Genomic DNA, 14684 nt, shown 5'->3' on the forward strand with positions numbered 1-14684 from the left:
CAAGTCATTACATGACTATGGATATACAGTTTTCATCCATAAGAGTTATAAAATGCAAATCTCTTACAAAACTTGGTGGCAGTTTTGGAGGTCCTAAAATCTTTTTCTACTCCGTCCTTACCATAGAATAAATTTAATTGATAAAATTAAAAATAAAGTGTCTGTTTGACTGCAATGATTGCCAAAGATCAAGTTAGTGCAGGACATTTCAATCTCTGTAAGAACGGGTATGCTATTACTACTTTCCAGGTTCATGTATACAAGGCACTGTTCTTCATCTATCTATACCTGCCATTGTGTATTTACCCTTAAGTATCATAAACTGGGGTTTAGGCATCTGTGGGAGAAAAAAGGAGCTGGTTCTTTTCCACTCCTCACTTAATGGGCATTTGCTCTCATCAGAAATATGTAGTCCAGTGCATTTTTCATAGTGGTTGTTCACCCCATGCACTGTTGACCTGCATTGGTTGCTAAACGCAGAGTCAGTGAACTGAACGGTACATAGTGCTGCTCACTCTGGGGACCGACTGAAGGAGGAGCTGAGCATCCGCAGTTGCGACCGAAGTCGCATGGATGGCAGCATTTCATACATCACCACTAGTACTCACACAACATCATGTTATACTTACAATGAAAAGTGAAATTAATTAGTTGATCATCATACAACACTCCAGTGACTTGGGTTGAGAAGTAGTATAGTCTATTCCTTTAAATTTAGGGGTTTTTAAAAAACTTAGTGGTTGAGAGAAAATTTGAGGAGAAAGTGCATCAATGACAATTTAAAATCAGCCCTTTTCAGGAACAGCTACACAGGAGCAGATAACACCATGTTAAACAGGGAGGAAGAGTAGCGAGCCCTCTACAAAGTAATGGCGCGGGTGGAAGGGCCTCCTGAGACTGTCGTTATGCCACTGTACAGGTACGGTGTAAGAGACGAGACCCCTGTATAGCTCAGTATCCAAACAGTCAAGGTTGTCTGATAAGTGATATCGCCTCGCCATAATTTTTTTTTTTTTTAAGCTAAACGACGACAACAGTCTTTCCTTTATCTTTTTCATTGTCTGCAGGCCTGAAGGGAGAAATGGGTATTTAGGGGGACAGGAATGAAAACATTCCATCAGCAATCCGCCCGCAGAAAAGCTGGGAGCAAAGAGCAGGACAAAGAGGGAGCAGCAACCAGGGTTCGGGGAGAGGTCCCAGGGCGCAGCGTTGCTCTGCAGGGACGGGGGACGAAGGAGCTGGACCCTGACGCAGGGCAGAAGGCAGGGAGGAGCAGCGTGCCTCCTGGCCAGGGACAAAGCCCCAAGCAGCCAGCATGTGGGAGAGGGGCTATGGCAGCGATGGGGACGACCAGGGCCTCCAGAGTCTGTCTGAGCCAGTGCGGAGAAGGGCCGTCGTTTCCAATATTGCAGGGAAAAACAGTAACAGATTTAGTAACATCTTGGACATATGGGGTGGGACAAAGGAGTCGAGCAAGACGAGTAAGCTGAAGAGGAAGGCTCTTCTGCAGTGAACGGGATGGGGCTATCGGACAAGACCTGAGACTGCACAGACTGTGACTCGGCTCGCAGTGCTGCGTGACGCACTGCTCGCGAAAGGAGCGTCCCAACACTCAGGCCAGGAATTAAGTATCGCCCCAGTCAGAGCAGCGAATTTACAACATTCCTTGGCTACTTCTATTTGGTTTTTAAGCTTGTCTTTGTGTGCTGGTGCATTCCCCCCCAGCCTGGGCTGTTCCATCATCTCAGAAACTCCCATTAAACCTTGGCCTTGGTGTAATGAGTCCGGCGGTGAAGAGTCCCTTGACCGTGCCAGGAACTCTTGCGTGGCTGAGGTGAGGGAACACCACCAACCGTAGCAGGAGCTCCTGCTGCCTGGCCCAAGTGGGGCACAGCGGGGATAACTCGTCATCCCCTGACATCCCCTTACCTGAGTCGTAACTCGAGTGGGACGGTACCATTGTTACTGAAGCCTTGAGAATTGTCACGGATGACTAAAGCCAACCAGTTTGCAAACCTATAAACAGCGGTTCCAAGGGAGACCCTTGGAGCTCTCTGGGACCGCTGCGGGCTGCGCCCAGCATCTCCCTCTGAGCAGGACGCACCTCGGAGCTCGTGACCTCTTGGGTCTGCAATATTCGGAGGACCGTTGCTGACAATGGGACCTGGGCAGAAACACTCCTCGGGGCTCAACCCCTCGCCTGTTGAGAAATGCCAAGACATCCGATGTGAATATTTCACTGGACTCAAGGGAAATTTTTAACAGGTACAGCTTTTGTACCTTTATATATATTTCTGTCTCTGTGTGTGTGAACTAATAGTAAGCATAATCCGTAATTAAGTCACTGTCGTGATTGTAGCAGACTAACTTACTTTGTAAATGTTAAATTAGTAGATGATTAATTGCTACTAAGGTCTTGTGATCTAGCTTAAAACTGTGAGTGAACCTTAGACTGCTGCCAGACACACATAATCCCTTAGACATAAACCATTGACCAAGTCCAGGACTAGGAGTGGACCCAGCTGCACCTAGACTCCACCAGGAGTTTAGAAAGCAAGGGGGTCTTCTCTGAACCTCGTGACTCAACAGGAGGGTCTCCCTCACCCTTTTCATCCTCAGTCTCTGTATAAATCATTCCAACTCAATTCTAACATTATTTTCCTTTGTATACTTCATCCATGTAGTAAGTGATAGAGTGAACCTTGCCATTGAACTCTGTTAAGTCGCACTTACATAAATTTCCGTTAAAATCACTTTTAGCTAATACCTTGGACAGTGATTCTTTAAGCAGCCTCTAAACCACTCATTCACAACACCTTGAGCAGCGACTCTCCTAAGTCTTGCTTCTAGTGTGATATTATCAGGAAGTGGGGAATCTAATGCTTCTGAGGGAAGAAACAAATGTTTCTGTTTCCCCTTTTTATCTTGTTATTTGGTACATCTTCTTTGCTTTTGTCGTATATTCAAAGCAGTAGTCGTTGGGGTGGAGCACACAGCATTTGCAGTGATCATTTTCTGTGATCATCAGCATTTTCTGTGATCATCAGATACCTCAGCTTCACTTTTTCAATAATTATGCATTAGTAAATAACCCAATAATTATCCATTCAGTAAATAACGCATTATTTGCTTCACATGCTTTTTAGAAGAGAGAAGATGTTACAACAACCTGTCAAAAGTTCATTGAAGGAGATCTTTTCTGAAACTGCCAATCTTTAACATCAGAGAGCATGAGCTTTTTTTTTCCCTTACACTTGTTTGATAAACACAGTACCCCAGATACCAGGAAATATTATTTTAACCACCCAGAAAGCAACATTGTGTTACTGTGCAAACACAAACAAACAGACCCTGTCAGGTGCCTCCTTAGTGTTCACAGCAGAATTCACAGCTGGAGTTGGAAAGGGACTTGTACTGCTAAGGCACATATGAACTGAATTGTTTTCCAACACACACAGTCAGGATCCACAGCTGATAATGAATGTTCTAAGAATAAGTCACTCCAGGGCAAACTCCAGGACAATTCTTCACTCTAATTTCTAGCTTGTCTATGCACAGTGTTATCTCCAGCCCAATCTCATCTCCGCTATCTCCACGCCAGCCGCTGCCTAGCCTATTGCAAGGCACAGCCGAACGCTGCGGGGCAAAGCCCGCTCGCTGCTGGCTGCTCCTCTATCTCCACCTCTGCTTTTCTGAGGGATTCCAAAACATCTTAGCTCATTCAGAGAGCTAACTTTCCATGGCATAAACTATTGCTCCATATGAAAAGACTATCGGAAAGCTGACTCTTGAAGAAAGTAGTCACCAAAACAGATAAATGCAATTAATCTTTTTTCCCCCCATCAGATTCTTCCTAGGACATAGTCACTTTTATACGCATATGTTCAAGTCTGTTCCTTTCACTGCTATTGTGCTGGTGATAATCATACTAAAATATTACAGTCAGGGAACTATAAATGCATTCTGCTCAAGTAAAGTATTCAAAACCATCTTTAAAAACAAGCATTTTCCCAAACCTGTATGTATTCAGCACTGTGCGCAGTGCCAGCTCAGTGGTAGTGGACCCCAGTGATCTTTTGTTTACATATGACCCACAGCTTTATTTAAGCATTAGCTAAAAAAAACCACCATCATTTGTCTGTACACAGCCTTGCTTCATTTTAATTCCAAGGTTGTCTTAAAACCTATGTACTTAAACTAGACTCAGTCTTTAAGCCTAACTGATATGATACTCTTAAACCACCTGAAGAGCATTCCTGCAATGGATATGCATCCAGTTAACAAACCACTTTGAGTTGATCTGGTTAGGGAAAAACCCAAACCCTGTGTTTGCTGAAATCACTGGCAGTCAGTAGATCAACGCAGACGGCTGTGCTGGTCCTAGCCAAGGCCCTAAGTTAGCCACGCTCCAGGGGATGGGCTCTCTTGTGCCCGTGACTTTGGCTCACACGAAGAGCAAGGCAGGTCCCCGGCAGCAGCAGGAGCGCGGCGGTGCCTCCCCTGCACGTGCCGCCGAGCCAGGAGGTAGCCTGGGACTTCTGTAAAGAAGCAAGAGAAAACGTATTTGTGTGTACTTGCAACCTGAACTGAATTGTTTGTCTGAGCATCCTACACACTGCAGCCAAAACAATGCAATACATAACAGACACACTGCCCTGCCAGGGAACAGCAGTGCCCAAATGCAACCCAATACTGCAGAGGGGGCCTCCTAGCTTAGCGGGGGTACTGTGTGTTGCTCCTGCCATTGCATTAGGAACAACAACAAAAAAAAAAAAAGAAAAACATCCAAAAAAAAACAAAACGGAGCAGCTCAGCATTGCTAGCTTTAGAGAAAACCTGGAAAAATAAAGCCCTCTGAAAACTTCCTTTTTGGAGAGCAGATCATCAGACACAGCAGCCAAGCCTGTCCCTGAAATCCCCCGCTCGCCCAGCCAGACAGGGGGCTGGGAAGAGCAGAGCACTCATCAAATTACAGAGAGGCTCCTTCTGTCATCTTAAACCCTTGTTACCAAGTGACAGAGGATGCACTGAAATGCTCCACAACGGCTCTATTTTCCAGCTTATTTAAACACATTAGTGTGCAAGCTGGGGCTGTACAGAAGGGGACAGGGAAGAAAGACCTCTACAGCACCCTTCAGGAACTGTGTGCCTCGTGGAGGTTCGCTGCTGAAGCTCTCTGAGGAGAGGGCTCCCGCCGCGAGCCGGGCTGGCTGGGTGCCCGGGGCTCCGGCCGGGGAGCTCGGCTGCGTGCCGTGCCGATGAAGACCTTGTCGCTGCCTTGCTGAAGGCTGCGTCCCTCGGAGGACTTCACACGCCACCATGCCAGCCCAGCAGAAGAAAGTTATCTTTTGCATAGCCGGGGTGCTGAGCTTTGCTTGTGCGCTGGGGACCGCGGCAGCCATCGGCACGCAGCTGTGGGTCAAGGGAACGATACTCTGCAAGACGGGAGCCCTGCTCGTCAACGCCACCGGCCAGGAGCTGGAGAAGTTTATCGGCAAAATCCAGTATGGGCTTTTCTATGGCGAGCGTGTGAGACAGTGCGGGCTCGGGGGGAGACCTTTCCAGTTCTCATGTGAGTAACAATAGCATTTGAATTATTTAACACAGCACTGCTGATGGCTAGGGGAACCGGGAGGCAGCTGCCCCAGTGTCCCCTTGCGCATACACAGCGCCTAACAAGCATGAAATATTCCAAAGCAAATGCTGCCGTTACAGTGTTCTGATCTTCAGGTTCACGTAACCTATTTTCTGATACTAGTAAGCCACGCTAACATTTTCAACAACCTATATTTCAGTTACAGACATCTACATTTCGGAAGATTTATACTATTACTTTAAAAAAAGAATATTTTTGTTTTTCAATTAATCTTTATCATCTTCCTCTGTGTGTGTGTCAACGTTACGTCCTCTGCGCCGTCATGAAAGAATGAACTAAGCTAGCAGAAATCTCATGAAAGAGCTGGGGCATAGATACATTTGGAGGCTGTTGAGAAACAAAGCAGCCAAAAAGTTCGCGATCTGCTGCATTAATTGGAAGAACAGCTGGTTGATGCTAGCTGACGTTCAGTAGATTGATCTGCAAGTCAAACTTGGTATCTGATACACAGAATTTTAGCAAAGACTGTTAGCAATGGTTTTGCTTTACATGCAATATTCATAACCTATTTATCTTCAAGGATAAGAAGATCAATAAAATGATCAAGTGAACAGACAGTTTGTATATAGCAGCACATTAAACAGATAATAACAAACAGCCATTTGTTATACGTACAGTATGCCACCTGAAGTTATTACAAAACACAATTTAGAAGCATTCTGCTAAAACAGCACTGGTGAATTGCTTACATGGGTCATTTAAGGCAAGGTAAGGTTACCAGATTAGGTATCAGAAATTATTTACTATATAATATTTTTCCAAAGTAGTAGACCAAATTAATTTAATATAATATTAAGATTTGCCATCTCTAATTAAATTCCATCACTAGTCTATTTATACAGCTGAAGTTCTCCTCTCAATTGCTTTGTTCACCTCACAGCGTACAGATATTCCACCCTGCTGGTTATAGGCTGGGGTGAATTTTCAGAGGGGTCTACTAAACCCCAAGGAATTTTCTGCTGTAGGTGGAATTATGAACCACAGCTGACAGAGCCGCTAGCGATCAGCAGCTCCATGACTGACATGCATCCAGGTTCATCACAGCTGTGAGGCACAGCTAAACTGCTGTGAAACGAGGACAAGCTGCAGCCGCAGCCCCGGCCAGGGCATCCCCCGCGGGCAGCCGCCTGCGCGCCCCGATTCCCGCACCTCCAGCCGCGGATGGCGCCCGGCTGAGCAGCCCCGGGGCTCGCACCGGCCCCTGGCCGGAGCTCCTGGGCAGGGAGAGCACCAGCAGAATGAATCGGTGGCCAATTTGGTGCAAGTGAAGTTACAGAAAGGTGGCCCACAGCGACCTCGGCACGCGGCAAGAAGCGGGGCAGCCCTCTCTAGCCCGTACCGCTCAGTGCGTGAGGCAGGACTAACCCAGCCACGACAGACGGCCCCCATGCCAGAGAAGCCTCAGTCGAGACACCCGTTGGCTTCTCTTCCTAATAATTTTCTTTCCACAGAGTTGTTACTTAGATACTTTTAAAGCATTTCATTGATGTGCCTTGCATTCAGGCTCCCAGCTGTACATTTCATCAGGTTACGGCTGAAATATTTGAATATACTGCTAATGTGATTGTAGCAATAGTTTCAAAGGAATTTTGATTTTGTGGGCGGTGTGAATTAATATTACAGGTACAAGAGAGAACACAGATGCGCAGCTTGTTTGTGATTTAATAATATCAATCACCACGTATTTTTAAATGTTCACAACACTACATACAGGTAAGCTCTGTGCAAGTACTGCAGAGCATTTTCAACCAAAAGTACCCCAGGATTACAGAGTTTGCTCTCACTATGGCCATACACTTTCTATCCACGCTCACAGGAATCTCATGTAACCAAAATTTCCTATCCAAATGTTTACCAAACTTGCGTTCATAAGCGTAATTTCAATGGAGCACATAAACACAAATGTAACCAAAGAACAGAAATAAGACAATGCGAAGGTTTTAATGAGTCACAGCTAAGCAACCCACTTTGGAATGGTAAAAAACCCCACAAAACCCGAGTGTTCATACAGAATCCTACTGCACAGGACAATATTAAAAATTAATTTCTTTAATATAAGTGCCTCATGTACATATTCAAAGAACTCCAAGGCTCTCGGGAATTGCGTAAAGAAGAAAACATTGAAAAAGTAATTCACTCAACAGCAGTAAATATCACTGTTCTAGTTTTCAGACGGAGAAAATGAGGTTCAGAGCATGTGCTTTAATGCCTGTTCCCAGGATCTGAAATCAAGGCTGGATTTAATCTTATGCCTGAGACTCGTCAAGTCAGAAGTGAAGCTGCTGACACGCCCGTGATGGAGCAGCATCCTTCCCTAGAGGGAGCAGCCCTGTTTCCAGCGTCCCAGCCCACCGGGCATCACTCACAGCGGATCCCCCCTGCAGTAGCAGACGCACTGGGGTCAGGAACACAACCCGAGAGCCTTCACCGACCTAAAACTGAACCCAAGCTTGCTTATTAGAGCGTTCTTTTACCTTTTATCCTCCTTCCGTGTAAGCATTAACAGTGACACATTTCAATAGCTCTCACTCACAATATTACAAGCCCGTCTTGTGAGTCTTACTGGGCTGCACTGGCATCCTTTAGACAGCACTCTGAAAAGGTAACGCTATGAGGTGATCTTTGGCACTGCGTATACCTGAAACGTAGCCCAGTTACAGCCCAAATAATAATAAATTACAAGCCCGGTTGTACCAACCATGGCACTCCACGGGGCAGGCTTTGCCTCTGTGAGCTTTCACTGACAGCTGAGGATGGAAGCATTGCTGTCCTCCTCACAAACTGCTCTCAGATCATCTTTTATTTAGATTAAAAAGCAAACACAACACTTACTTTAATAGGATTTATAGTTGGAAACAGTAATTGGGTGGCTTAGCAAAATATGCCTCTACTAGAAGCGTTCACTTCAGAGACCACTTAACGAAGGAGGCTGCTTCACATTCTCTGGGGCTGCAGCAGACCTGTCCCATCCGAGTCAGTGCTCTCGGGAACTCCCTGTGAGCGTCCCGGAAAGCAGGATAACCCTATACGATATACACATCCATAGTTTAACGCACTGAAGTGCACTTTAGCATGTCTGAGAAGAAAAGGCACGGAAAATAGGCTAAATGATTTAGTTCGATGTTTGTTCCCATTAAATGCTCCCCTCTGACCACTATATCTCTTTTAATCATAAAATGAATTTGCTCTGCCAGCAAACCCAGTTTGGCTGGGGAAAGCCTTCTGCTTCATTTGCTCTTGCTGATTCTCATCAGTTTCTGGGTCAGCAGTTCGTTTTCTAAAGGTCACTGGCATGCATACCTAACACAATTTCATTCATTACAATGAAGGAATGTTTTTCTTTCAAGACAACATAGCTGCTGGAATTAATTTTTCCTGATATGTCACATACGAAATTTTAATGCCATAAGCAACTATAAATGCAGGCGCCAAGGGAAAGATTCAATACAATGCAGTAATGCATTTTCTTAAAATAAACAATACAAAATTGTATTATTAAATACACAGTTTTGCATGTTCTCCCCAAACATCAGAAGAACTAATGCTATTCCTTGTAGAAATTCTGCACAGATAGGGACTCTTCAGCCTTTTCCTTGGCTAGCCTGAATGATACAACAGTAAAATCATACCTTATACCACACTAACAGTACAACTGTTTCTTATGCTTGTAAATGTATTAATCATGTCATAAAGTCCAGTAAACACAAGGTCTAGTTTCTAAAACATGCTTTGTGTTTTGCTAGGATGATACAAGGAATTTAAGCACCAGCAGCCAAACTGGACAATCAGCAGAAGTAACCCTTCATGCAGGCAAATTCTTCCTTTAGGTAAATAGGTAAATTTAGCAAACAGGTAGTTTTGCTGTGAGCGGCACTTGCACATGCAAGGACAGCAAGCAGTTGTGCTCCTGGCCTCCTCCTGGCAGCCAGGAGCTCGCTGCGCCCAGGAGCCGGCCCGGCGGGGGTGCCCAGCGAGGGGTCCGGCGGAGCAGAGCCCTGGGCCGGTGCCGACCCCAGGAGCAGGCGGCTCCTCCATTACCCCAGGACGGTGTGAGCGCCCGCGCAGCATCGCAGACGGTGGGCGCGGGGCTCCGCGTGCCCCCTCGTGCCCCTGTGCCTGGTGAGGGTCCCCGGGAGCCCCTCTCTGCTCCCAGCCAGCCGTCAACAACGCAAAAGGTGATGTTTATTTAACACAGCTTCGAGAAGAGTTTGCAGACATTTGCTTCATTAATTGCCCTTTCGTTTAGTCAGGGAGATAAATTGACTTGACACCACATTACCTGCTTCTGTGTTTACTGCACGGCAAGCTGCAGAACCGTTTGCTGGTAAACATTTTACAAGGTAGAGTAATTTATGCGAGGCTTTTTCACTCTCTGCACATTACAGCTGCAGCGAGGCAGCACCGAGGCATTATTACCCCCGCTTTAATCGTGCCCCTGTGGATCAGGAGCAGTTAAGTGTATTTGATGATTCCTTCTAAAATACCCATTGTTGCCAAACAAGCATGAATGATTAAAAATTATTCTCTCATACTCAGTCTGATTGACTATACCCTTGCGCCCTCACTAAGCAGGATCACAGTTTGAAATAGTAGCTAAAAAGCTGCATGAAAGTATTTAAAGTAAAGTATTCCTAAATTTTTGCATACGCAGTCACACCGGCCGTTACGTGGCCGGAGCTCAGCAGAGCCTTCAGTCCGTCAGGCAGAGCTCTGCCGGGCAGCAGCCACTAACTCTAAGTGCAAAACCGCACACGCCGTTTGGCTGCCGCTTCCCACTGCTGCCGCCCCGACCCGCTGCCCGGGCTCTCTGGGCAGCGGCTGGGGCAGGTGACACTGGCAGATGCAGCTGATGCGGAAGTTTCCAGCTTTCGGAAACAAAGTTATATAGCATGTGGTGAAAACGTTGCATTAACTGGGTGACACGCGGTACTCGCACCTACCAAGCAACAGCCCTCTTACTCTCAACTCCACGGAGCACAGCTCTGCTGCAAACAACCGGCATTTCACCCGCCGGCAGAGGAGAGCTGGCAGGGCACGGGGCAACGCCAGCCTTCGCAGCTGCACGCTCATTTTATTTGTGCTGTCTTATTTTAGCTTGGCATCCCACTTTTTTATTGTAAGATTTCTCCATTTCCTCCCATTGATCTATCATCTTCCCTTTTTGGCCTTGGGCTTCCAGATACAAAACGTTCCAAGTGTTTTACTTGGGGAAATACAGGGGAGAAAGTTTTGATCATATAAAATTTGTTTATTCTTTCAAAATTTCATTCAGAAAGTTAGTTGCAAGTAACTCTTTGGTGTAACCTTCATTAATTTCTCCTTCTTTAGTATCATATTTAATTTTAAAAATAATTTAAGAGATTAATGTATGTACAGAAATATATCTCTCCTATTTTTAAGGATTTTTATCAAAAGACCAATTTTTTTTCTCTTTTCTAAAACTAGAAAAATGCCAAAGGATAGGAGGTAAGAAACCTCTGATCCTTTTAGCTGTCTGCACATCTCTTTGGCAATAACTGGATGGATTGGTGGATTGTCACGGGGAGTCTCCATACTATAAACAACTTTACACGTTGTCTTCCCCAGATATCGTACATTCCTGGAGCCTTGAATGTGTCCCACCAACATGCAGGACACAAGACATTCAACCTGCCAGTATGCCAGCACCGCGGCTTCACTAATGATTTCTTGCTTCTTCATAATAAAGTGTGGACCTTTTAACTTCCAGATTTATTGCTTAAGGTTTTCAGGAAAAACTTGCGTATTTTTAGCCAAAATTCTTTGGGTATAAACTTACCAAAACAGCACTGTCAAACCCTAACTGGTGTGCACTTTGGGCACGCCAGACCTAAACCGCACAGGCTACTCCAACCAAACACACACTCCCCCAAGGCTGAGGGAACCTTCCACGTCCCCCGCCCCGTGACCTCCTCGCTTGTCCGTACAGCCAGGACTTGAATATTCCCAGGAACTTTGTCCACCACACATTGCCCGTGACAAGGTCCAGACCAAGAGGCCGGTGCGGGGCAGAGGGACCCCCGCGCCCACAGGGGCTGCCCAGCCTCCTCCCTGCCCACGCACCCACCCCAGGAGGGGGAGCCAGAGGAAGCATCCCTTGGGAAGGGGAGCTACCTCACCCTGTCCCGGGTGCCACAAGACACACCACACACATGGTACGGACGCTGACACAGAGTCGGGAACTTCTCATCCTCACCTGACCCCCCCCTGCAGTTGTATTTTGGAAAATAAGATAAATACAAGACACTGCTGACCAGAACAATCCAGCCCGAGAAACATGTTTCCTATGAATTGCTGACCACTCCAGGCAGGGTCGGGTGTAAGAGTGGCCCACACATCAATTGTGACCAAGCCCACAAGCTGATAAAGATCCAGGCAAGCAAATAAATATCAATTGCCCTCTGTTCAGTGAATGAGCCAAGCAGGTATAATTTCATTTCCAATCCCATGTCCCTCAGTGGGACCTCATGAGCATAAATGCAGAGAGTCTGTTTCTGGATTTACTGTGTCCACTGCCTCCAAAAGCGGAGTAGGTGGCCAAGCCTCCAGCTGAGGGAGGCGAGCCAGACCCCTCACACGTGCGCTGAGAGTCACCCTTCATGCCATCCCGCAGACCGGTGCGGGGCGGACCTGCCTCCTCAAATACAGCTTCCGTTTTTTTCTAAGAATGTGCTGTTCACGTTAAGGACCAAATAGCACCTTGGCAGGTGGTAGGCACGATACCCTCCACCTTGCATCTGCATGATCTGGTTTCTGAGGAACCACCAACCCCAAAGCCCACGCACTGCCCTGAACAGTGCCTACGGGTGGAGAGGAGCTTGTTCTGCCTGCCAGCACAGCGGGGCGAGGGAGCAGCCGCTGAGGGTGCTGATCCGGACCAGGTCCCCAGCGTTTAAAGAGCTGGGGGCGCCGGGGGTCGCACCCTGGAGACCCCGGCGCAGACGGCCGTGGGCAGGGTGCCGGGACCATGGAGGTGCCGTTCCGCATCCCGCACCGGGTACGGCCAGGGCAGGGGGAATAACGCGCATAGGGAAATACCCTCGGGAAGGGGAGGAGAGGCTTTCCCTGGAGCTGGTCCTTCTCTCCTGGCCAGTCTACACTTCCGAGTTTCACAAAATGCTTCTGCCTCCAAACATCCATGAAAACCTGTTTCTAGTTAATAACTTCATTTTCATTTTTGGTTGCATTTGGAAGAGCACGATTTAAAACAATTACTACAAACCAGCAAGAAATCCCTGACTTCTGAAACAACTTCCTAATATATATGATAACATTTTGTTCATTTTGTTTTCAGTTTTTCCAGATTTGCTCAAAATTATCCCTGCAAGTATCCATGTTAGTGTCATTCTCTTCTGCACAGTACTGATCGTCTTTGCTTTGGTGGGAGCAGGTTTCTTCATGTTCAATGCTTTTGGCAGCCCTTACGAAACTCTGCACGGCCCCGTCGGGTTGTACCTCTGGAGCTTCATCGCGTGTAAGTACCACCCCACCCTTGGCCCACCAGGCTAATGCCTGTCCATGTTTGCTACTTATGATGACCGATTTATTGGCGTGGGAGACCACATTGAGGACTGTGGCTGCATTGACTCTGAACTGGCAAAGTAAAGCTAGGCAGAAAGGCAGATGACTTTGCTGTATCAAAACAGCAAATTTGTTTTTTCCAAATTTGAGTTAAGAGATAAAATGCCGAAGTGCTCCGCAAGGGCGGGCGGTGGGATGGGTACGGGTGAGCGGCCGCAGGGAGCCGTGGCAGGCAGCCCCGGCACCTCCGGCCCTTCTGCGTAAGCTGGCAGAAAAAGGGGATGGTGCTGTGAGCCCCAGGGACCCGGAGCTGGGGCCACATTCCGGGCGCACAGCACACGGTCAGAACAGGGAATCACTCCAGAGGGGGAAAAGGTGGGGAAAAAACCCCAACCAAAAAAAAAGTCAGTGATGCAACTGCTCGTATTCACCACAATGGGAGGTTTCCAGCCGAGATCACCACTTACACCAGCAAGATTTTCTCAAGGAAGGAAGGAACTGAGAAGCAGAGAGGGAGAGACAGACAGCAACTCGCTGTAAAAGTGGTCTCTGAAAAAACACTGCCAGCAGGGATAATGGAGCATCCCTGTCCCTCTGCCACTTATAGAGGTAAAGCCCGTTCTCTGTGTTGCTGGCTTGGCTGATAAGATTTACCATTACTTTACAAGGTAGTACGTATTACAATCATAATTTAATAAAGGACTTGAGTACATATTTATCTTTAAACATGCAGTTCAGTTACATTCAATGGGACAATGAGCAGCTTACAGCTGAAAAAGAGCACAGATACTCTGCCGGATCAGGGCACTAAAGCAGCCATGCTGAATATTACTGGTCCTAAGCCAAATTCAATTTAAAAAGCCTATCAATTTCAATAGCCGTTGGCTTGGATTCTAAAAATAATTCCTGTTAAAGCTAAGTTACAGTGACCGTAATAACACTATCAATATGGCATTTGGTTGTGATGTACATCATACGGCCTTGCTGCAGGGATTGCCGAGATGATGAGCATCTCCCTACCTCTGTTGCAGGTTCCTGTGGTTGCCTCATCATGATTCTCTTCTCTTCAGAAGTGAAAATCCATCACCTTTCAGAGAAAATTGCTAATTTCAAAGAGGGGAGTTTTACATTCAAGACTCACAGTGAACAGTTTGCAAATTCATTCTGGATCATCCTGGTTTGCTCCCTGGTGCACTTCCTGAACACCTTGCTAATACGACTTGCTGGATTTGAATTTCCCTTTTCAAAATCAAAAGATTCAGGGACAATCACTGGAGCGGTTGACCTGATGTATTAGAATTACATAATTTAAGAACATTTCAAGCAAAGAGGTTCATCACTACTACATTCAACAACCACCAGATGTACTAACTTGTAAATGATTAGCTCTAAAGAAGTTAAAAAAGTGAAGGTTTCAAATAAATATCAATATGGCACATGCAGTAAACAAACGAAGACACGCTATTTGGTAACGTCTAGACCAAAACAC

The 14684-nt window shown here is 46.5% G+C and overlaps 1 protein-coding gene across 2 annotated transcripts; it reads left to right on the forward strand.

The window, feature by feature from the left end:
• The first annotated feature begins 5319 nt into the window (after positions 1 to 5319).
• Positions 5320 to 14492, forward strand: CLRN1 (clarin 1). Of its 2 annotated transcripts, none has more exons than XM_075157676.1 (3): positions 5320 to 5572; positions 12969 to 13148; positions 14197 to 14492. In XM_075157676.1, the coding sequence occupies exons 1-3, from the start codon at positions 5320 to 5322 to the stop codon at positions 14490 to 14492; spliced, it is 729 nt and encodes a 242-aa protein (XP_075013777.1). The 2 variants fall into 2 exon arrangements, with proteins under 2 accessions (XP_075013777.1, XP_075013778.1); XM_075157677.1 differs by having other exon boundaries at positions 14227 to 14492.
• Positions 14493 to 14684: the final 192 nt, after the last annotated feature.

This window comes from Calonectris borealis, chromosome 9 (genome assembly GCF_964195595.1).
Source record: "Calonectris borealis chromosome 9, bCalBor7.hap1.2, whole genome shotgun sequence".
In the NCBI taxonomy this organism is placed as follows: Eukaryota; Metazoa; Chordata; class Aves; order Procellariiformes; family Procellariidae; genus Calonectris; species Calonectris borealis.

Excerpts from the sequence above, each read along its gene's own strand:
- CLRN1 (XM_075157676.1), top strand. The coding sequence starts at position 5,320 with ATGCCAGCCCAGCAGAAGAAAGTTATCTTTTGCATAGCCGGGGTGCTG. Across the intron at positions 5,573-12,968 it reads GAGACCTTTCCAGTTCTCAT|TTTTTCCAGATTTGCTCAAA; the intron begins GTGAGTAACAAT and ends TTTTGTTTTCAG. Across the intron at positions 13,149-14,196 it reads CCTCTGGAGCTTCATCGCGT|ATGATGAGCATCTCCCTACC; the intron begins GTAAGTACCACC and ends GGGATTGCCGAG.